At 39.1% G+C, this 23521-nt stretch overlaps 1 protein-coding gene across 3 annotated transcripts in view; it reads left to right on the top strand.

Moving 5' to 3' along the window:
* The window catches only part of card14 (caspase recruitment domain family, member 14), a 96522-nt gene that overhangs the window by 22210 nt on the left and 50791 nt on the right, over positions 1–23521 (top strand). For 2 of the 3 annotated variants that reach the window (XM_060844906.1, XM_060844904.1), the window contains exons 1-3: positions 11391–11462; positions 19907–20144; positions 21576–21713. In XM_060844906.1, the coding sequence (XP_060700889.1) occupies positions 19934–20144; positions 21576–21713 (349 nt within the window). In that variant the 5' untranslated portion in view covers positions 11391–11462; positions 19907–19933. Of the gene's footprint in view, positions 1–11390; positions 11463–19906; positions 20145–21575; positions 21714–23521 lie in introns of those variants that run through there. The other variant, XM_060844905.1, reaches the window with a different exon arrangement.

The following is a 23521-nucleotide window of genomic DNA, read 5'->3' as shown; positions in this document are numbered from 1 at the left end:
CATTCTAAAGATGAGGCTTGGCACGCACTTGTGCTTCTGTTTCCTTGCTTATCTGAGTTGCATGTGTGATAAGTTGCGATCTGAGGACTAAGATGAGGAAGAATTTCTTCACTCAGAGAGAGTTGTGAACCTGTGGAATTATCTACCACAGAAAGCTGTTGGGGCCAGTTCATTAGATATATTCAAGGGAGTTGAATATGGCCCTTGTAACTAAAGGGATCAAGGGGGTATGGAGAGAAAGTGGGAACGGGATACTGAAATTGCAGAGTCAGCCATGATAATATTGAACAGTGGTGCACGGTCAAAGGGCTGAATGGCCTACTCCTGCACCTTTTCTATGTTTTTCATGTGGATTATGGTGGTTTCTGGCATTAATGAATTTAGTTTAAATCAATACTATCACTATTCCTCCTGCTCATGATATCAATATGTTTGAATAATTTGATTTTTCAAGCATATGTAAATGACAGACAGGAAAAGATCTTCTGCTCTCTCTAGCCTGTCCTGTGCACTTAGAGTATCCTGGGATTAGTGAGAAAATAGTTTAAATGCTCAGGCCAAATTGAGAAAATAAAAGAATCTGTAAAATTCATCTCTGACTCTTTCAGGTAATTGAAACCAGTCCAAAAGTTCACATTGAGCCTGTGTTTTGTTAATGGGGGACTGGCTGGGGAGATGCAGAGAAGATATTTCTACATGAGGGGGAACCGGACAAGGGGCTGTAAATATAAAAGTCCTAATAAATTTAATAGGGAATGTAGGAAAAATGTGTGCGTCGAAAGCACTGTACTTAGAAACACTCTACCATAAAGAGTGGTTGAGGAGACTAGCACAGATGTATTTAAGAGGAAGCTGGACAAACAGTGAAGAAAACGCCACCCATCTCCATCAATGATATGGCGGTTGAGAGCATCAAGTTCCTAGGAGCGGCAATAACTGCCAACTGGTCCTGGACTTCTCATGTAAATGCAATGGTCAAGGCACAACAATGCCTCTTCTTCCTCACGCTGCTCAGTAAATTTGGCATATCCATAAGGACCCACATCAACTTTTACAGATGCATACTGGCCGGATGCATAACAGGCTGGTACAGCAAATGCTCTGCCTAAGCCCATAAGAAACAACAGAAAGTTGTGTGCACAACCCAAACCATCACAGAAGCGAATCTCATATCAATGGACTCCATTTACACACCTCGTTGCCACAGAAATACTGTCAACATCATCAAAGACCTATCCCATCCTGGTAATGGTGTCATACAATCTCTTTGAACAGGCAGAAGGTACAGAAGCTTGAACATATGCACCAGCAGGTTCAAGAACACCTTCTTCCCTGTCATTGTTAGACCGATGAATGGATTCTCTAACATCAAACAATGTTGATCTTGTTAATATTAATTTTATCTCACGCACGTTCTGCGCACTGTAACCTGCATGCTTCACTCTGTTAAATTTTTTTCAACTTATGATCCGTATGTCCTTGCTTACTATGATCTGCCTGTACTATACGCAAACAAAGATTTTCACTGTCCCTCAGTACATGTGACAATAAATCAAATTAATCAATTCTATGGTTGATGCCCACAATGGCTCCTCACTGGCCACCATTTACAAGGAAGCCAAGACAGTGCCCTGCTTCAACAAGTGCCAGGTCACACTTAACTGCACAATGCCCTTTAAGACCAAACCAGAAAAGGGCATGTGCAGACCAAGATAGTAGATCAAGTACTGGGCCAGCTCTCGTTGTTATTTCACTCCACATTCCTCCCATTCTACATGCTGCTAGTGTACGCTGCCTGCTCCTAACGGTCATGGTGTGCTGTGTAGGCTGCACTGGGAATGGCTGGCAGTATTCCTGCCATCCTGAAGGCCAGGTTGCACAATGTCCTCAGTGGCACCCTCAAGCAAGTGAAGGGCAAAGGGGTGAACGGCTCCTTCAAGATCACCAAGAAAGGTAAAGCTGGGCGAGTGACCAAGAAGAAGAAATCTTTGGCCTTAGCCTTAGCCAGCAGCAGCAGCGCAGTGAAGAAATCTCACAAGAAAGGTGCTTACAGCAAGAAAGCAGCTAGCAGGCATAGTTGCCTGGGTTTCTCCAGCAAAGACAGGAACAAGAGCAAGAAAGGCAAAACAAGCATCAAGTCCAAGTCCAAGAAAGCTTAGAAACCACTTATTTTGTTGCAAAAAAAAATTAGGAAGAAATAAATTACTTTTTATACAACATTTTTCTAATTATTGTATCACCTCATTTTGGGGGCTTTTTTTGTGTGTCTGTGTAGTTTGTGATCCCATCATGAGGCACCCCATCTGTTGAGAACGTGGGAAGATTTTCTCCGACATTACTTTGGTTTGGTTGATGGTGTTTGCAAAGTTGACTAACATTTCTCCCTTGCCCAAGATTGTAGTGCCTGTAGTTTTTTTTTAGAAAATTGTTCTGTTTGTGATTTGTTATCATTGTACCTAATATTCTGCACCTGAGATGGCAATGTGTAAACATTTCACTGTACTGATGACTGTACTTGACTGTTCCTGTGTGATAAATCTTCAACTTTGGAAGAAATGCAACAAACGAAGCAAACCAGCAATCAGTGCTCAAGCCGGCAACGTTTTGCACTGATCCATTATTCTGTGGAAAATATTGAACAGATTAGGAATCGTGCTAATTCTGCCCTTTTATAATCTGTAAATTCCTAATGCTCTCTAACCTATCTATTTGGAATTAGTGGTCTAAATGTATACTGTCCAAACCCTTCATTATTTTAAATTTTTATTTGAGAAGCTGGAACTATTTTCCTTAAAGAGGAAAAGGCTAAATAGACATTTGAGGGAAGTTTTCTAAAATATGATGGTCTGGGTAGAGTAGTTAGGGAGAAACTGTTCCCATCCATAAATGGGTCAAGATCCAAAGAGCACAGTTTCAAAGTGTTTTATAAAAGAAGCAAATGCCAGGTGAAGAAAACCTTTTTTCACTGAATGAGTAGTTAGTGTCTGGAATAAACTGTCATGAAGTGTGACAGAGGAAGGCACAAATAAGGGATTCAACATTGGATGTTTATTTACATTGAAATAATGTGGAGGATTATGGGCAAAAGACAGATGATTAGGACTAAGTTAACATGCTCAAAATTTGGTGCAGATACAATCAGTCATAGAGTCATAGAATCATAGAAATGTACAGCATGGAAACAGACCCTTCGGTCCAACCTGTCCATGCCGACCAGATATCCCAACCCAATCTAGTCCCACCTGCCAGCACCCGGTCCATATCTCTCCAAACCCTTCCTATTTTTATAACCATCCAAATGCCTCTTAAATGTTGCAATTGCACCAGCCTCCACCACATCCTCTGGCAGCTCATTTCATACACGTACTACCCTCTGCGTGAAAAAGTTGCTCCTTAGGTCTCTTTTATATCTTCCTCCTCTCACCCTAAACCTATGCCCTCTAGTTCTAGACTCCCTGACCCCAGTGAAAAGACTTTGTCTATTTATCCTATCCATGCCCCTCATTATTTTGTAAACCTCTATAAGGTCACCCCTCAGCCTCTGACGCTCCAGGGAAAACAGCCCCAGCCTGCTCAGCTTCTCCCTTTAGCTCAAATTCTCCAACTCTGGCAACATCCTAGTAAATCTTTTCTGAACCCTTTCAAGTTTCACAACATCTTTCCGATAGGAAGGAGACCAGAATTGCACACAATATTCCAACAGTGGCCTAACCAATGTCCTGTACAGACGCAACATGACTTCCCAACTCCTGTGCTCAATACTCTGACCAATAAAGGAAAGCATACCAAACGCTTTCTTCACTATCCTATCTACCTGCGACTCCACTTTCAAGGAGCTATGAACCTGCACTCCAAGGTCTCTTTGTTCATCAACACTCCCTAGGACCTTACCATTAAGTGTATAAGTCCTGCTAAGATTTGCTTTCCCACAATGCAGCACCTCGCATTTATCAGAATTAAACTCCATCTGCCACTTCTCAGCCCATTGGCCCATCTGGTCCAGATCCTGTTGTAATCTGAGGTAACCCTCTTCGCTGTCCACTACACCTCCAATTTTGGTGTCATCTGCAAACTTACTAATTGTACCTCATATGCTCGCATCCAAATCATTTATGTAACTGACAAAAAGTAGAGGACCCAGCACAAATGGCATCTTATTCCACATTATAATAATTCTGTGCTAAAAACTTCAGGTTGGCAGGAATACTGCCAGCCATTTCCAGTGCAACCTGTACAACACACCATGACCAATAGGAGCAGGCGGTGTACACTAGCAGCATCTAGAATGGGAGGAATGTGGAGTAAAATAACAACCAGAGCTGGCCCAGTACTTGATCTACCATTTTGGTCTGCACATGCCCTTTTCTGATTTGGTCTTAAAGATGGGTATTCTCTGCACCTTCATTCTTGTAGCTGACAGCCAATCAGACAAATGATGGTGGGATGCGACAATACAGTGGTCAGAACTGCTGCCTCACTGTGCCAGGGACCTGGGTTCATTTCCAGCTTTGGCCAACTGTCTCTCTATGCCCGTGTGGGTTTCCTCTGGGTGATGTGGTTTCCTCCTACAGTCCAAAGATATGCAGGTTAGGTGAATTGGTCATGCTAAACTGCTCTGTAGTGTGTAGGGTGGGGTATGTTAACTATAATGAATATGGGATTACACGTCAGAGCAGATTCAATGGGCCGAATGGCCTCTATTTGCAGTCGGGATTCTATGCTTAGATTAGAATACTACTTCTGGTAATAAGTAAAAGCTACTCAGCTTGAGACATTTACATAAGCCTGACTAGTTGATGCCTTTGCTAATGCTCCTACCCTGTGCTACCCCTGACTGTACAGTTCAGTACTACATTACACAGTTCCTTAACTTGTAAAACTCAGAGTAGCAACTTTTTTTTAATTTTAGAAGTTAGTTACTCCAAGTAGAAAACGATACCTTATTTGTATTGCATTCTTCAGTACAATGGCATTCTCAATGTAGAATTTCAATCCATCTAATGAAAAGTACGTGCTGAATGCCATTTAAATTCCTATCTATTCAGCTGAATTCTACCTGTTCACCAATATTTGTAGTGCCATTTAGAACACTTCAGTCAAGAAACTCTAAAGCACCGTTAAGGAACATAAATCACAGTATTACACATAAATACTGTACACTTTGATTTCTTAACAATTTTTGTTTAATCTGATGAGGGAGCTGAATGGCTCCAGTCTGGAAACTTCACACAGAATTAAAGATCCTTTTGTCTAGCATCTAATGAATATACTGGAGCCCACAAGAGTCTTGGAGATAATATTACTCTTTGTAGAACTATCAAATTTCATACTTTGAAGGGAATGAGTATGTCTGCAAATAACTGCATTGTTCCAGACAACAGAAAAATCATTCAGTTTTCCTTCCAGTGCTAGTACTCATATTTGCAAAAAATACCTCTGTTAAGCAAATTTGAGAGTGAAAAAAAGCCTTAAGTGCAGCAATCTTCAAAATATCAATTTGGGTTTGTTCAATCTCCACTGGGCCAATTTAGAAACTTTAAAATGAGAAAGTACAAATTCTATTCATTGTAACTGAAAGAAAATTCAAAGATAATTCCTTCCTTAGATCCTCCTATAGCACATGGGGAGGTGACAGCCTATTGGTATTATTTCTGGACTTATTCCAGAGACACGGCTATCTAAATTTTCCAGGTTTCTACGAGATCCACAAGCCAAACACCAACTCCACCCCACCCTTCAACAATTCATTTAAACACCAATGAATATAATCCTAACTGATTCATTTTCTCTTTATACATCAGTCCTGGCATCTCAGCAATTAGTTTGTCTGTCTTCATTGCACTCATTTCATAGCCAAAATGTCCTTCCTCAGATAAGGAAACCAAAACTGCACACAATACTCCAAGGCCTATAGAATTGCAGCAAGCTTCTGTACTTATATCTTCTTGCTTTGAAGGCTAACATACTATTTGCCTTCTTCACTAACATGCATCTACTGGGTCCATTAGATGTATCATCACAATGTAACTTCACTAGAATTTATATATTCTTTGCCCCCATCTATCAAGGAACAAAGTAGGGTTTAAAAAGCATCGGTTTCTGCCTCAGCTAATGATAAAACGTAACAATGAATTAGATGAGGTAATTGAGTACAATATGTCTGCGAACAACATAAAGTTACCCCTGAAAGTACGCAATTAGGAAGATGCAATGAAGATGCAAAAATATCTATATGTATGAAGTAAGTAGACAAGAATGAGCTAGATGGAATGTGGAGAATTGTGAAGTAATCAACTTTGATCAGACAGTCAAAAACAGAATACTGGTATTTTCTAGATAAGAGAGGCAGGGAAATGTTTGCACAGTCATGCATCACAGAGGTTTGGCGTGCAGGAACACTAAGCAATTGGGAAATCAAATGTATGTCAGCCCACAATGCAAAGAGATTGCAAAGAAGTCTAGCTGCAAGTTCACTTGTTTTAGTGAAATCCACACATCAAGGATTATGGCCTCCTAATTCAGAATGTGCTTTGTTTAAAGGATGTGCATGTAGAACTTGTTCCTGGGATGAAAGAATTGACCTCTAAGGATATATTGATTAGACCAGGCCTATCTTCACAAGTATTTAGAAGAATTAGACATAATCTCATTGGGACATATAAAATTCTTAATGAGTTTGATGGTGTAGGGGATGTTGTTGAGATGGTGCAGTGGCTGGGGTGTGGGGTCTAAAATTAAGGATGCAAGAGTCTCAGACTTGGAATTGGTCACTTGAAGCTGAGATGAAGAGGACTTGATTTCACTTGGTGAAACTCTGGAATGCTCTACGCATGGGAGCTGATGACACTCAGACATTGGTAATGTTCAAAGCAGAGATCAATTTTTTTTAAATACAGAAAGAAGAATTAAGAGACATAGAGACAGTGCAGAAAGTTGGAACTGAGCTAGAAGATCAGTCATGATGGTAGAGCAGTTTTGAGGGGCTTGAACGGCTTATTCATGCTCTTCTCTCTCTTCTTACGTTAAAATAATGTCATAATGTCTAATGGTTACTGCACTTTGCCAGGCAAAAACAGGCAACTGGGAGTTTGTTTGTGCATAAAATTGGATTCAGAGATAACTTAAATATAACTGAGGAATATGGAAAATAGAATTCACAGTTCTTCAAGAGGTGATTATTATCACTATTTAAATGTTTTGTTCCTCAGTAATTTATTTCTTTTTTGATAACAGAATGATGTCTTCTCAGTTTGGGAACTTCGTCTAAATATTGGCACAGTTGGGAAACCCAATGTGCTAACAATCCTGCCAACGACTCTAAGGAAAACAAATGTTATCATTCTTATTTGTATCATTTCATTCAAATAGTCATTGCAAAGAGATTTTAGTAACAGTAGTCAATGCCAGTAAGTAAACAGAAGGCATAGCCAAAGTAAACGGATAGCCTGGTAGACTTGTTTGCAAGTCTCTGGTGCCCATAGAATCTCAATTTGAGAATCTGTGCTGTCATGGAACAAGATCAAATTCTATTTGACAGACTTGAAATTGTTGCCAAATAGAACTGTTGTTCTGGACAACAAATCAGATGCATCTTAACATTACCAACAGTTCCATTTAATTGCAAACCTTCAACATCTACAAACAATAATGAAAAATATCTTGACTGTTGCTTTAATTATTAAATTGTTTTTCCATTGCTTTCAGCATGGCGTCATTATTTTGACTGGTATTAGTTTACAGTTCACCAAAGAGGTTGTGACATTCATGACTTCCCATGAAGGTAAAGGAGATCCAAAGTTGGCACAATTCAACTAAAAGACTTCACTTAAAACAGTTTTCCATTCCATTGACATTGGTCCCATGGTTATAGGGATAAGGCAGGAAAGTGGAATTGAGGATTATCAAATTAGTCATGATGTCATTGGCAGTTTCAATGGGCTGAATGGCCTATGTCTACTCCTACATCTTACAGCCCTGTTATGTATCCCGCATCTCACTGTTGACATCAAGTCTGGGTTCCAAGCGCCACATTTTCCATATTAAACGTTTCTACCATTTTCTTTTCATTGAAGACCATCCATTAGATTTGCTTAACTGGTTTTTGGTTATCTCTCCTAATATACCATTTTTTGTCTTATAGATTTCTGTGAGATTTCACCCCTGTGAAGTGCGGTTGGAATGTTTTTCTGTTTTAATGGTGCTTCATAAATATAGATATTCATATTTCGAGATCAAAATATATCTGCTGTCATGAAAAATTTGTCCCATTCATCCCCCACTATAAATTTCAAGATTAGGAAGCAGAAATAGTAGATTTGTAAGGAATTAAATTTCATGCCTCCCAAAGGTTGCTAAATTTCCAGAAATTCTTTTGAGATACAAAATCTTGAAAATCAGTGCAAACTGTTCAGGAATTATGTTTTAAATCTAGAGGAAAGATATTCCTTGGGAGTTCTCCTCATGTTCTATTTTAACTTGGGCAGAAGTTCTGGCATCACCTTTAATGAATATCCCATAGTCCCATTTCTTTAAGGTTACCTCAATCTTTTGGAAACATTTTAGCAGAAGAGCAGGAGAATCGCCAAAGAAATTTCACCCTCAGGAAACGATCCACTCAAATTAAAATGAGAACGCTTGACGATACTGAAATTTGGATATGAATGGATTAGTTTACATTTCATGGCAACATAAAATCATTTTATAAATGTACAAATTTTAAACAGAACAAGACAAATTGTTCTGAGTTTCTTTTGGTCTAAAAAAATCATTATTTCCATTTACCTCTTAGCTCTAGATTAAGACATAAGTAAAAGCTCAGCAATTGCTTTGTAAGCAACCTCAAGCATGGTTCAATGCATAATATAATTACAAAAACCTGACTGAAATGCAACAGATAGGCTAACAGCATTGTGTGGGTGCTTTAGATTCTCAGCAGTGTTTACAGGAGGCTTTGAATTCTGGCATTATTCTGCATGACTGAGTTTGCTAAGGAGGATCATTATTTAAAAGGTAAAAAGCATGGTGTATGTCTATGCATGTGTGATTTTTTAAATGCTTTAAATTAATTCATTTATGAAAATATTTGTGTTTTGAAAAAGGTTTTAAAAGTGGAATCCATTGTCTGCAGAGTCTTTTTCCTTCTTTGCTTCTTACAGGTGAAAACGTTGTGCTGACTCTGTAGGTGGATTTAACAAGGCTTTGGGTTTTGGTGTTTCTAAATATGTCTGATTTTGTTTTGTTGCAGTACAATGTTTTAAAACTTGTTAAAACATGCCTCTTTGTATGTGATAAGTCTCATATGTGTACCTGCATGTGGTACAGTCAATGCCTGTATGCCATTACGGGTGTGTGACCCAAGAGAAAATTGTATGTGAGCATCTATAATACATATGTACTAGTTTAATCTTATTTCAAATTGTAGTGGCAATGTGAAATGTATTAATGGATATCATCTGCATAAATGATTGAGTTATTTTACTGAAGGAAAGTTCTTGACTGTGAGGTAGATATGAGAGTGTGAGGGAGGTTTTCAGAATTGATTGTATTATTCTACTTGTGCAACATTTTTATTTCTACCATGGCTAAAAGAAATCAACAAAAACTGCATTGTTGGGATCAGATTATGGATTCTATTCTCACAGCCAGTAAACAGGAACTAAAGTAGGTATAAATGTTACCATCAAGACAAAGACGAAGGGAGAGAAATGGGGATTTTAGAAAGCAGACAAGTGTTAAGATCTGCAGTGCCTTACTCGAGACAGTGGTGGGAGTAATCTGTGTTCATTTTTAAAGAGGGAGTGAATAAATAATTCAAAATGAAAACTTTAAAGAATGTAAGCAAGGTCTGGCAAATCGGCCTGCCAGAAGCTTGCTTAAACGAACATGAAATGTCAAATGACTTCTTCCTGATTTAGTAAAATCTTACGATTTGAACTGTCTGTACCTGGAAAGGGATTCCACTAATGGCAGCACGACTCTTACCCTCACTACATTATGAGTAGCCCCTGAATTTTAACTGGCTGCTGTCAACATTTCATGCCAGACTTCATTAAGCTTCAGAAATTGAGATCTGATAATGTCATTTACTAATGTAAATGTGGTGCGTGCCTCGTGCTAGCTTTGCCAGGAAGAGCCAGTACCAATAAACAGGAGATAGTTGAAAAAATGAGGTTATATTTGTTTATGTTATTTTCTGGGTCTGTGAGAAACGTGGTTGTCTAGCCCTTGAAGGAAATTGTGGGCCACTTATGCCTGGGTTGCCCAAATTTTTCCTACCTCATTTTCCCCACAATTTCCATCCCCTCTCACCACTCTGATACATTTCCATTAGTACAGTCAATTTGTGTGAGTCTTAGCTGCAAAATCCTGCCATGTTCAATTTGTTCCATCAGGAGCTGTGAAATGCAGAGTCTTTGTGGTACTAACTCATATCCATTGCCTTGTTTTAGAATTCTCTTTTTGACCCTGTTTTATGAGATTAACTTTGGAGGTGTTTGATTGTTGGCCATTTTATTAACATCAGGTTGGAATAAGACTCAGCGTATTTAAACAATTCCCAGGAGTTAAATTTACCATCACTTCATGATGGCAAATTGAGGTGAGGCTTACATTCCCACATCTGTCACTTATTTCAAGTTAAAATTAGGAGTTATGAGTTGACCTACAAAATTTCGATTTCATCCTCACACAACAAAAACAGAAATTGCTGGAAAAGTTCAGCAGGTCTGGCAGCGTCTGTGCAGAGAAATCAGAGTTAATGTTTCTGGTCCGGTGATCCTTCTTCAGAACAGACCAATCCTCTATTTCGTCCTGACCATCTGCTTAACAATCTATGGAAACGCCAAGGGATAATAACGCATGATTTTGGCCACACTAAAATTGTACCATTCATAATGTACCATTTCTCGATTTTAATAATTCATACTTCGTTCACATTACAGAAATACAGAGTACAGTCAGTCCTTCTATAACACGATAGTTGCATTCCTGTGCAATCCCAAGTTAGAGAAAAATCACACTTTAGAAACATTTCTTAAAGTGTTGGTGATGTAATCGCGTTACAGCCAACACTTGTTTTAAAACTTCGCGCAGTCCGAACAGCGTCTGGAATCCGTCAATTGTTACAGCGAATTGAGTTAACAAAATGCATGTTATAACAGTACGACCTGTATTTTTCCACAACACAGTAGAATCTAATACCAGCTTTGAAAAGCAAAATGGAAAAGGTATTTACTAAGTCTTTTTATAATGCAGATTCTTGAAGAGTTAATCTAAAGTAGATCACTTATTTTCATGCATTTCCTGAAAACATTTACTTCCTTGTTTCCTTCTCTCTCTCTCCAGCTCTATTGCTCTGTTCTGTGATTGCACTTTTTCTCTTAACGAAGTAGGAAGAATTGTTCATTCTGTAGGAGAGCCGCTTGCCAGATATTTTCAGATACTGCGTGTGATGCCCTTTTGCTGTAAGTGGATTGCTTTGTGCGATGTTTGATGTTAGCAGTTTACTCAGTAAACAGTGATTCTGAAGATTTATAATAAAAGCAAAATACTATGGATGCTGGAAATTTGACATAAAGATGGAAAGAGTTAGAATGATTTGGCAGCTCTGGCAGTATTTTGGATAGAGTTCAAGTCGAACATGACTTTTTTGGAATTGAAGGGAGCTAGAAACTGAAGTTTATAAAGCAGGCTCTGCTATTCTTTGCCTGCCTGACACTTAAACACTGTAATTGATACCCATTTACTTACCATTACCTACCTATGTTTGAAATCAACAGCTGCTCCTGTTAAAAAAAAAGTAGATAAGCAAATGCGTTACTTCGTTGAATTATTTGAGGATTAAAATAATAACTTCAATGGTAAGTGATATTAATAGACCATAGTATTAGTGCTGTGCTGTAAGTGGCAGATTTGGGTTTATACCTATGGTTTGCGTGAAAATGATTTCCTAACCTCAACTGAGTCCCCATGGTTTGGTGTGGAGTGGAAGTTTGCCACTCCTTGAAGGAAAAACAAAAGGAATATTCCTTATCCAAGTTAATCCCTGTTCTCTGCTTCCAGTTCTGCAGGTGCATTGACAGAACGTCAAAGAGATGTTCACTTACACTCCCAACTGAGGAATGTAGGTGATACTATGAAATGCCTAAAAACTAGTTTAGAATGTTATATGTATAAAGCTCAGAGTGCAGGTTTGTCTGTGACAATCAGACGAAATATAGACAACATTATTAGAGTTGTCAGTTGTTCGTGGTGGATGCAGTCGAATAAATTGGAAAGTTAGTTCAGCCTTAACACGTGTTTGTCGGAAAAGCACTGATAAAAAATTCACAGTGCTAACATTGCATAAATTTCACACAAGTATCTATGTAATATATATCAGATGTCATACACTGAAGTTTGTTTGAATTTATTAAACAATAATAGATTGCACTTTATGACATACTCCCATTACTACTCAGAATAACATGTTGTCAAGTGAAAATAAATTATTTCTGGGGCTGAGACAAGGCAGACCAGATACGATATTCCCCACAAAGAAATTGTACTATTTAGCTGCTAGTTTGTGGTTTCTATTTATCATTTTCTGTAAACTTGCAGCCTCTTGCAACAAGATCATGAGACTACATTGCCTTAGTTTATGATAATACACACTATATTTAGGATAGCTGAAACAATGATCATATTTAATAAAATCACAAGTAGAAATGTGTGCAGTGCCACTAACGATGGTGACTAATTGTCTTAGTGTTGAAGTGAAAAGCAACAAAATGAAAATAAATAATGTGAAATAATTTATAATTTGGCTACTGGACTAAGTCGATGCAATTGATCAGTCTGCTTCTGCTCCCTTACCCTTGCAGGAGACAATGAATGACTCAAGTTAAATTCCATTAGAAATCCCAAAGGTTCAGTTTTGAAAATATAAGAAGAAAGAAGTAAATTCATGTATCAGAACTTTAGAAATACTTAATTTAATCAGTTTAAATTAACAGTCTGATTGCATTGCTTTCCATTTCCATTGCACTGTGTCCATTGCCTTCAAAGAAATCACTTACAGCCTGAGCAAATCTCCAACACTTACTTGTCCTTCCTTTATTTGAACTGAAGCAACTTGAACAGCATGACCTCTGAAGGTCCAACATCATTGCAATACTCATATTTTCCTTTTTTTGCAAGCTTTCATTAGAATGATCACTTCCACTACAGGAAAAATTATGTAATATTGACATTGCAGATGTAAAGAGGTTGTTTCTCCTTGTGGGAGAATCTAGGACCATAGATTCATAAAGTTGTAGAAATGTACAGCATGGAAACAGATCCTTTGGTCTAACTCATCCACACCGACCAGATTTCCTAGATAAATCTAGTCCCATTTGCTAGCACTTGGCCCATATCCCTGTAAAATCTTCCTATTCACATCCCTATCCATATGCCTTTTAAATGTTGTACCAGCCTTCACCAACTCCTCTGGCAGCTCATTCCATTCATGCTCCATCTTTTGGGTGAAAATGTTGCCCCTTAGGTCCCTTTTAAATCTTTCTGCTCTCACTTTAAACCTATGCCCTCTAGGTTTGAACACCCCAACCCTGGGGAAAAGACCTTGGCTATTCATCCTATCTATGCCCCAGAGGACATAATCTCAGAATAAGGGTGCATATTTAAGATAAAGATGAGGAAGACTTTCTTCTCTCAAAGGGTAATAAATCTTTGGAATTCTTTACTGCAAAAGACTGCCGAGACTTGTTGATAATTATAATCAAGGCTGAGCTAGATAGATGTTTAATCAGTGAGCGAATCAATGGCTATAGAGAAAAGATAGGAAGGTGGAGTTGAGGATAATCAGATTAGCCATAATGTTATTGAATTGTGGAGCAGACTTGATTGGCAGAATGGCCTACATTTGCTCCTACATCTTCCAATATTAAGTTATGACTTTAAGTTATCAGGAGTAGCTTCTGTAGCCTGAGCTGATTCTTTCTAATGTTCTATTATACTGACAAAGTTGACTTTTCAATAATCACTATTCTATGAATAAAGACCCTTGATGTCTAAGTAAAGTGAATCGAGCATGCATTGATGCCTTTAAAAGCCATCTCTACTATGTTCCTGATACAGTTATCTGGATTTCCTGTCAGTGATGAAGTAATTGCTCACAACTAGATGTGCTAGGGATTTCCCCTTTCCTGACGTCCCTCTGAAATTGGTGCCAGATTCAAGGGGATCTCCAGTATTCAGCAACATGATGTCATCAAGTAGACTAAGCAGCCAATCAGAAGCTCAAAGACACTTTTAATTTAGCAAGTATTCACATCTTAATGACTAGCCAATACAGAGAATATCAAATCTATTCATGGATATCAGATAAGATTCAGATAAAGACAGTAATGAGAAGATAATTAGCATGGCAGCTGTTTAAATTTACCAGTTGTGATTTTGATTGAGGGTTCTCTGTGATCTACCTCCTGAAATGATTCCTACTTTCAGACGTAGCTCTTGCACTCCAAACCTGAGAGCCTATTACACCGGCATTTTGTCTTTTACTTTCCTTTTCTTCTCAAGACTTTCAGTTCCATCTCCTTTTCCCATTGCCCAGTCACACATTATTTTATTTCTCTCCTGTCTGGTACTTTGCTCACATCCTGCACTGCAACTCCAGATATGCTAATCCTAAACTGCCACCATTCATAGAATCATGGAGTCCCTATAGTTGGGAAGCAGGCCATTCAGCCCATCGAGTCCACATCGACCCTCTGAAAAGCATTCTTCTACTATCCCTTTACTACTCCAGTTGCTTCTTTGCCTTTGAGCACTTCCCTCACATTTCATTCTTCTCACATCTCCTTTAAGTTACTCATTTTCTACTGATCATCCAAGAACCCACTGTGAGTTTCTCATTGTGAGATCAGCATTCCCTTACTTCTTTAATTGTTATACCTAGCACCTTCTCATTCTTGAAGATTTTCACCATCATAAAATATTTTGCCCCATCCCCTGAGTCCATAGGTTTCTGTCTTTCCTTATTATCTCATTCCAAAACTACTCCCCTCTGCCAAAACTGTGGAATAGATTGTTCTGAAGTGTGAAACTAGCCTAACTTTTCTTTCTCTGACCAAATATCTCCTTGAAACCATTTCCACAAAAAAAATGTCAAGAGTTCATGGGATTAGTGTTAACTGAGATTGCGACTGAGCAGCCCCTGCCACAATATCTCTTGGACTAGCTCTTCAGTTTGCCTCTTTACAATGCTTGTGTCCTTTCCAAACTTATCCTAGTTATATGTCCATGCCGTGCTTTTTTGACCTATTTGTACTGAGCAGCTAAGAACCCTATTTCCTTTCCTGGTCCCTGTATCAGCTGGTATTCTAAACTTTTCCCTTCCACCACCTCAGATCTTGTCTTTCTTCCTTGACCATCACAAGTACCTTTTCAAAAAAAATAGCATTGATCGTTCTGTTTTTGGCATCAACACTCCACCTCCAAATTTTCTTTCCTTTTCAAAATCTTTGAGCGTGTCATCACCACCCAAGTCAGTGCCTGTCTTTGCCACGTGTGACTCAGTAGTTAGCACCAGGGACCCGGGTTCGTTTTCACTCTCAGACGACTGTCTGTATGGAATTTGAACATTCTCCTTCTGTCTGCCTGCGTTTTCTCCAGGTGCTCTGGTTACCTCCCACAGTCCAAGGATGTGCAGGTTAAGTGGATTGATCATGCTAAATTGCCCATAGTGTCCAGGGATGTGCAGACTACATGGATTAGCCATTGGAAATGCATGGTTACAGGGATAGAGTAGAGGGTTGTGTCTGGATGGGATGCTCTTCTGAGGGTCAGCGTAGACTCAATGAGCTGAATGGCGTGCTTCCACACTGACTGAATTTTATGATTCTACGCTGCAATCTCTTCAATCAGGTATCCAATACTGCCTCAATACTGAACCTATCCATTACAAAGTCATATTTACATTTGTTGTGACTTTGATAGTACTGCTCGTTCACTAATCAATCTTCTCTACTTCTTTCCAGTATATGACACATTTGGTCACACCATCCTTCTCCAGCAATTTTCCTCCATTGTCCAGCTTACTGAGTCTCTCCTTGATCTGTTTCATTCCTATCTGTACAGCATAGCTAGAAAATCTCAAGTAATAGCTTCTTTCCATTTTCCACAATACTGTATTACCTCTGAAGACCTCAAGGATTTACCCTTGGCTCCCTTGTATTTCTCATTGACATTATCCAAAGACATGATATTTTGGTCCATATATGCAATGACAATGCTCAGTTTTACCGCTACTTCCCTCAGGCCCCCTCCATTGCTTTTGTGTTGTCAGGCTGCTTACCTAATACCCAGTCCTGATGAGATACACTGAACTTCAGTCAGTCTGAAAGACTGAAGGTCTTTGGCTTTACCACAAATTATCTTTCCTTACCCTAGTTCACAATCCGTTTGTCATACTGGATAGGATTCCTGACCCCATAACCTCTCCATTATTGAAATATTTACCCTCACCTCCAACACCTCACCATATTGGTATACTGCTCGGCTATTAAAACCATATCTGTGCTTTTGGTGCCTCTAAACTCAATCATTTCAAAGCTTGCTATCGAAACTAATTGAAAACTGTGCTTGTTTTATCTTAGCTCATACCCTGTCTGCTCATTGGACTACATGGTCACAACAGGCTTTCTTTTACTGTGATTAACACATGTTATCACTCTGTGTTGCACCTCATTGGAATTACAATGTACTGTATCTAAGCAACATTATTTCAATCAATGTCCTTGTTATTGAGGTAATACCTCATATGCATGACACACCCATTTAGACAGCAGTTGTTATGGTGAACATATTGCTGGAATTCCTGGTGTCCAGTCTGTGATTTTCCATGCATAATAATGCAAAATTTCTATTTTGACATCTGTGATTTCCTACATATTGCTGCAACGCCATGTCAGTACAACATAGAACATAGACTATTACAGCACAGTACAGGCTCTTCAGCCCTCGATGATGCATCCACCTGTGAGACCAATCTAAATCCCATCTGACCTACACTATTCTATTATCATCCATATGTTAATCCAAGGACCATTTAAATGCTCTTAATGTTGGTAAGTCCACTACTGTTGCAGGTAGGGCAGTCCATGCCCTTACTACTCTCTGTACTACAATCCTGTAATCTCCTAATAGATCCTGTGGAACCTAAGGCAGCAGCCTGAAGTTATGTTGCATGGGTCCCAAATGTGGAGACAAAAATACTGCAGATGCTGCAATCCAAGATAGACAAGCAGGAGGCAGGAAGAACACAGCTAGCCAGGCAGCATCAGGAGGTGGAGAAATCAACATTTCAGGTGTAACCCTTCTTCAGGACCTAAATATTGACTTCTTCACCTCCTGATGCTGCCTGGCTAGCTGTGTTCTTCCAGCCTCCTGCTTGTCTACCTTGGGTCCCAATGTAGCCACATACCAGGAATAGTCATGCACACTTACACACAATCTCACATTGCTCTTCAAGAGGGAACATCATTGAAGAGATGTTGGCAATCGATACTTGAAGTGAAGTAAAGAGGTGTAGAGAGAAAAGCCAAAGAAGTTGGTCCTCATGAAATAACTGGTCACATCAACAAAATTACAAATTTCTGCATATTTCAACATGCCTCACATATGTGCAGACTAAGCCAAGATTGTACATTTTTTCCAATCACACAGTTAATCATCTAGGTAAGTATTTAGACGGTTCTATAGTGAATCCATTGTGCAGTTAATGGATTGTCAAGTGAACTACATTCTCCCATTGTCTTCGACTCATGTACCCACCCAGTTCATGATGTAAAGTAAGTGTCCTGGTGCTTATCCGACTGGTGACTAATAAGAAATCACAGCAAAGTGATGAGCAGAGTATGTAAAGAATTAGTCAGAAACTCCTACACGGAAATATTTTTTGTTATTCAGACATGCTGACAGCTTTTCATATTATCATGCGTATATATGTATAATTAGTCAATGTCAGATAGAATTGTCACGATGAATTAGCACATTAGTAATGCATTGTCATGTTAAGTCAAATTTACTGAGAAACTGATTTATCAGCAGTGGAGACATAGATTTAACATTGAGCGGTGCTGAAAAACAGCCTGGGATCTGGAAATACACACATAGGGATTTCAATATTTTGAAGGGGTTGTACTTCATGGAATATATAATGCAAATCCTAGAATCTGGAATTACCAAGACAGGAATGAATATCAGTTGCTTTCATCGGGTTTTAGTCATTTATCATCAGCAGATTTCTGGATGCTTTCCCTGTTTCTGCCCCATATGCTTCCTGCTACTTCAACTTTGATTTAGTGCTTTTAAAATTTTGAGTGGGTCCACATATTGTGTTGAAAGCATGAAGGTGAAGTGGGTCTATGAAAAATTGCAGCATATGGAATACTTACTATTGCTATTCCCTTTCCTAATCTCCTTGCAGGCAATGATTATCTGATAACTGCTTCTTTGCAGGCAGATATGGAAGGTGGGTGGGGAAATGGGACGAGCATGATTCCTTAAGGATTCCTGTGTACAAGATAAACTCACATTTATTGAGACCTAATGTTTACAGTCTCTGAGGAAGTGATGCATCCAGTTCATTAACTCAACTGATGTAAAAAGCCCCAATCCTTAAAGACCTGATTTGCTTAAAGTATATTTACCTGAAACAAGATTGCATTCTCTGGGGTGCACCAGTCACCACCATACACAGCATCATCACAGTGCAACTCTACTGTCGTCTGCTACTTTCCTACCCGATGAGCCCTTTCCCAGTTGACTCCAGTCTTCCAACTACCTGTGCGCTCTGGCAACATGAGGCATGTCCCAGTTCTTAATTTTGCCTCACAAGCACCTATTGATATCCATCGCTCTCTACCTGTTGGAAATGAGGCCCAAAGCCTAAAATCAGGCTTCAACATTCATGGAGAAAATTAGGACTGCAGATGCTGGAGAGTCAAAGTCAAAAAGTGTGGGGCTGGGAAAGCGCAGCAGGTCAGGCAGCATCCAAGAAGCAGGAGAGTTGGCGTTTTGTCCATAGGTCTCATTCCTTATGCCCGAAACATCGACTGTCCTGCTCCTCGGATGCTGCCTCTCCTACTATGCTTTTCCAGTTCAGCACTTTTCAATTCAACATTCATGTGCATGAATTGATCAGGATACGCAATGATTGGTTCACCCCTATTTTTATGGCAAATCTTTGGATAAGGATGAATGTTTCAAATAAAAAACTTTAACAAAGATATTAGAAGACAATGATCTATTATTGTAAAGTAGGTAACATCACAAAAGTTTCTTTTATTTACATCGTTATTTTGGATATTAGAAATTCCAGTTACTGAGAGAACAAAATTACAGCTGAATTATATTCACAAAGCATTTTCAGAAATTTAATAGAATAAAATAAAATCATATATTCCAGATAGCGGCCATTCAGCCCAAGTCTGCACTGACTCTCCCAACAGCATCAAAATAAGACCCTCCCCATCCCCATAACCCCACATTTCCTCTGGCTAATCCTCCTAGCCTGCACTTCCATGGACACCATGGGCAATATAGCCTGGCTAATCCACCTAACCTGCATATCTTTGGAATGTGGGAGGAAACTGAAGCACCCAGAGGAAACCCATACAATCATGGGGAGAATGTGCAAACTCCACGCAGTCACCAACACTGGAATTGAACTTGGATCCCTAGCACTATGAGGTAGCAATGCTAACCACTGTAAAATAGCAGCTATTGTGTGTCAGATAGTGTGTCCATTATTGAAAGTAGCTATCATAGCATTACCTCATTGTAATGAGTTTTCAGTGAAACCTATGCTTCATATGTCAGATGCAATATGGAATGATTGTGCATGTGTTTTTACAATCTCCAGCTGTTCCTTTTCGAGCCTTGATTCATCATGGATATAACTGTCTCAGATGACAAGGAAATAAAGGATCTAGATGAAGAATCAATATGGGACCTGATTGAAAGCCAGCGCCACATAATCACGAGTAAGGTCCGTCCCTGTCACATCACACCCTTCTTGCGCCAGTGCCGTGTAATTGGGGAGACAGATGAGGAAGAAATTCTTTTTGCTCCTCACCTTAACCACCGGTATATGAGAACTGGTAAGTATTTCTGAACATAATGCTGCTGTGTAGTTTTATAAAATAAGTTAGCTATGTTTGCTTGGATGTGTAGAGATTGTAAAGAGATCAACTGGTTGGATCTCATAGAATGTACGAGCTATCTAACTAGGGCTGTTAGTCTATTCCAATCAGGGAACCCTGCCTGACAGATTTAAACAAGAGTGTTCACTCTGACAATGGCTTTGAGGAAGCCGGAACAGTGTTAAGGACTTTCCACATGTAAGTAAAGGGTGACTTGTTGACCGGCTCTGTGGAGTTACTTTTAGGAAGCAGAATGCTTCCCATTTTGTTACACAGTTTTAAGTTAGATTTGGTGTCATTACATATCTTTCCATTAGCCATTCTTCAGTTTCTCTGAGTGAAACTGGCAATTCATTGCCATATTACATATGATCATCTGTTCTGTAAAGACTGCCAAAATCTCCTTCCACAAAGGAATCTTGCAGCTCATACCGAGTCTGAGCTGGATGTAAACATAGGCTATGGATGTGAAAGACTGGTGTCCACCCAGTGATCAAAGAGTTATAGAGCCACAGAGACATACAGCACAGACACAGACCCTTCAGTCCAACTCATCCATCCTAACCTAATCTAGTCCTATTTGCCCGCACTTGGCCTATATCTCTGTCTAAACCTTCCTAATCATATACCCATCCAGATGCCTTTTAAATGCTGTAATTATACCAGCCTCCACCATTTCCTCAGGCAGCTCATTCCATACATGTACCAACCTCTGTGTGAAAAAGTTGTCCCTTAGGTCCCTTTTATATCTTTCCCCTCTCACCCTAAACCTATGCCCTCCAGTTCTGGACTCTAACAATGCAGGGAAAAGACCTTGTCTATTTATCCTATCAATGCCCCGATCTGATCTCCTATTGTGTGGTTGTAGACGAAGTCCAATTTGTAATATCCTCCTATTCCATCAGTGCATTCTGGTCCTGATTAGAAATTAGAGACGTGTTATCCAGTGGCTTTATTGCACATTCCACAGAAGTTTGGTTGTCAGTCCCAAACCGTAACAGAATGTATGATAGGAAGACTGAATGACCTTTTCTCATTCTAGGTTTCATGTTCTAAATTTAGAGAACGTTCAATTAGGTTTCCCTGGAAACCAGTAAGAAATGGTACACTGATTTTCTCTTCCTAAACCAAAAGCATTGAAATCAATTATTGTGCCTGTGGCATAGGCCTGTCTGAAATCAACAAACACAGCTCATTAATAGAATAAAGTCATTGACATACATGAGTGCAGTCAAATAATTTGAAATTATATTGTACCATCATTTTGATTTTTATGATAATTAGGATTATTTATGATTAAATATTGATCCTTAAACCAGTCACTAGTTAGAAAATTAATTACTTAGCACAGACAGTCAAGATTATTAATGTTCTACTTTTAATCTCCAGGGCACATGCTTGATCTTTTAAGAACTCGGGGAAAGAAAGGGGGTCTTGCCTTTCTGGAGTCTTTAGGATTCTATAATCCTGAAATTTATACATTAATAACTGGGAAGGAACCCACCAAAGATTGCAGCAGCATACTTGGTAAGGTTAATCTTTTTGAACAAACTTCTCGTTTTCGTGTTAATTAATCCCATGGCCACCCTTACATTCAGGCCATGCACTAACTGTGAGAGAGTGTAATGATCTTCTCTTAAGTGGCCAATGACATTTTTGTGACCCAATTTTATGTGGAACATAAGAATCACTCTGCTTTCATGCCTCCCTCTCTGATCAGACTATTGATATCAGCCAGACAGCATCCTGCCTCTGAGTAACAAAGTTCTTGGTTCAAGTCCCACTTAGGCTTTGAACACAAAAATCAAAGCTGACAGTTCAGTATAGAGCAGAGAAAGCACTGCACTGCTGAAAGTGCCAATTTCTGAATGAGATATTAAACATCTGCCTACTTGAGTAGCTGTCAAACGATCACATGGAACTATTTTGAGGAAAAGCAAGGGAGTTATCCCCAGTGTCGTGTCCAATGTTTAACTTTCAATGATCTAGTCAATTTCATATTGCAACTTGTGGGAGTTTGTTTTGCACAGATTGGCTAAAATCCTCCTAAATTACAATGGTGACTGAATTTGGCTGTAGAGGTTTTGAGACATCTAGTGATAATGCTTTTCACAATCTAAATGGCAATCTTTCTTTAATGTGGAAAGACCATATACCTTTGAACATTTGTTCCATTCACTTACTTGCCTGCATTTTGCAAATTGACTGACTCTATGTGAATCCGAGTGCCAATGATCTGGTGCTGCAAGGCTCTGCCCTCAGGAAGGTTTTTTCCTAAGTTATTGTTAGTTTTATATCTAAAAACATGGATGAGGTTTACTCACTGAGCTGGAAGGTTTGTTTTCAGACGTTTTGTCACCATACTAGGTAACATCTTCAATGAGCCTCCAAATGAAGCACTAGTTGTATGCCCCACTTTGTATTTATGTGTTTAGGTTTCCTTGGGTTGATGATGTAATTTATGTTCTTTTTCTCGGGGGTACAAGTCAATATGTTTGTTGATAGAGTTCCGGTTGGAATGCCATGCTTCTAGGAATTCTCATGCATGTCTCTGTTTGGCTTGCCCTAGGATAGGGGTGTTGACCCAGTCGAAGTAGTGTCCTTCTTCATGATAGAGATGAGGAAGGGCATCACTTCGACTGGGGCAACACATCCATCCTAGGGCAAGCCAAACAGAGACATGCGCAAGAATTCCTAGAATCATGGCATTCTAACCGAAACTCTATCACAAACACAATGACTTGTATCCCATTTACCACCCCCTGAGAAAAAGAACAGGAAATTACATCACTGATTCAAGGAAACCTAAACACATAAATACAAAGCGGTCCATCCCACAAGTGCTTCATCCGGAGGCTCATTGATGGTTTTACCTAGTATGGTGACAAAACATCTGAAAACAACCCTTCCAACTTAGTAAGCAAACATACATCAACCTGAGCTACAAATCTTCTCAAAACTTGCTATCTACAAACATAATTATATGCTTTACTCAGAAAACACAATTGCATGATTAGATAATGTGAAAAGTTACAAATGCTCTAATAGCAATATGGATGTAGACCTAGCTGAATATCATTTCTTGTTGTCAAGTGCAGATAAAGTAAGGAAATGATTTGGAGGGGGGAGGTGAAGAGTCTAAAATTCAATGATCCATCTCCAATGAAAATTTCAAACCATGGTTCACCTGAGAAATTTTGCAGGTAGAGGATGATCATTATCAAACTTTACTTTCCCGTGATTAGGCTGATCTCCTCTTGCTGACTAATAGGCAATTGGTTATGCTCTCTGTATTTTGTGGGTGATCCCATTACAGTGTACGCTCTGATATGACT

Source organism: Hemiscyllium ocellatum, chromosome 25 (assembly GCF_020745735.1).
Source record: "Hemiscyllium ocellatum isolate sHemOce1 chromosome 25, sHemOce1.pat.X.cur, whole genome shotgun sequence".
NCBI lineage: Eukaryota > Metazoa > Chordata > Chondrichthyes > Orectolobiformes > Hemiscylliidae > Hemiscyllium > Hemiscyllium ocellatum.
Note: the sequence above shows the minus strand (reverse complement) of the source record. Positions and strands in the feature narration are given on the sequence as shown.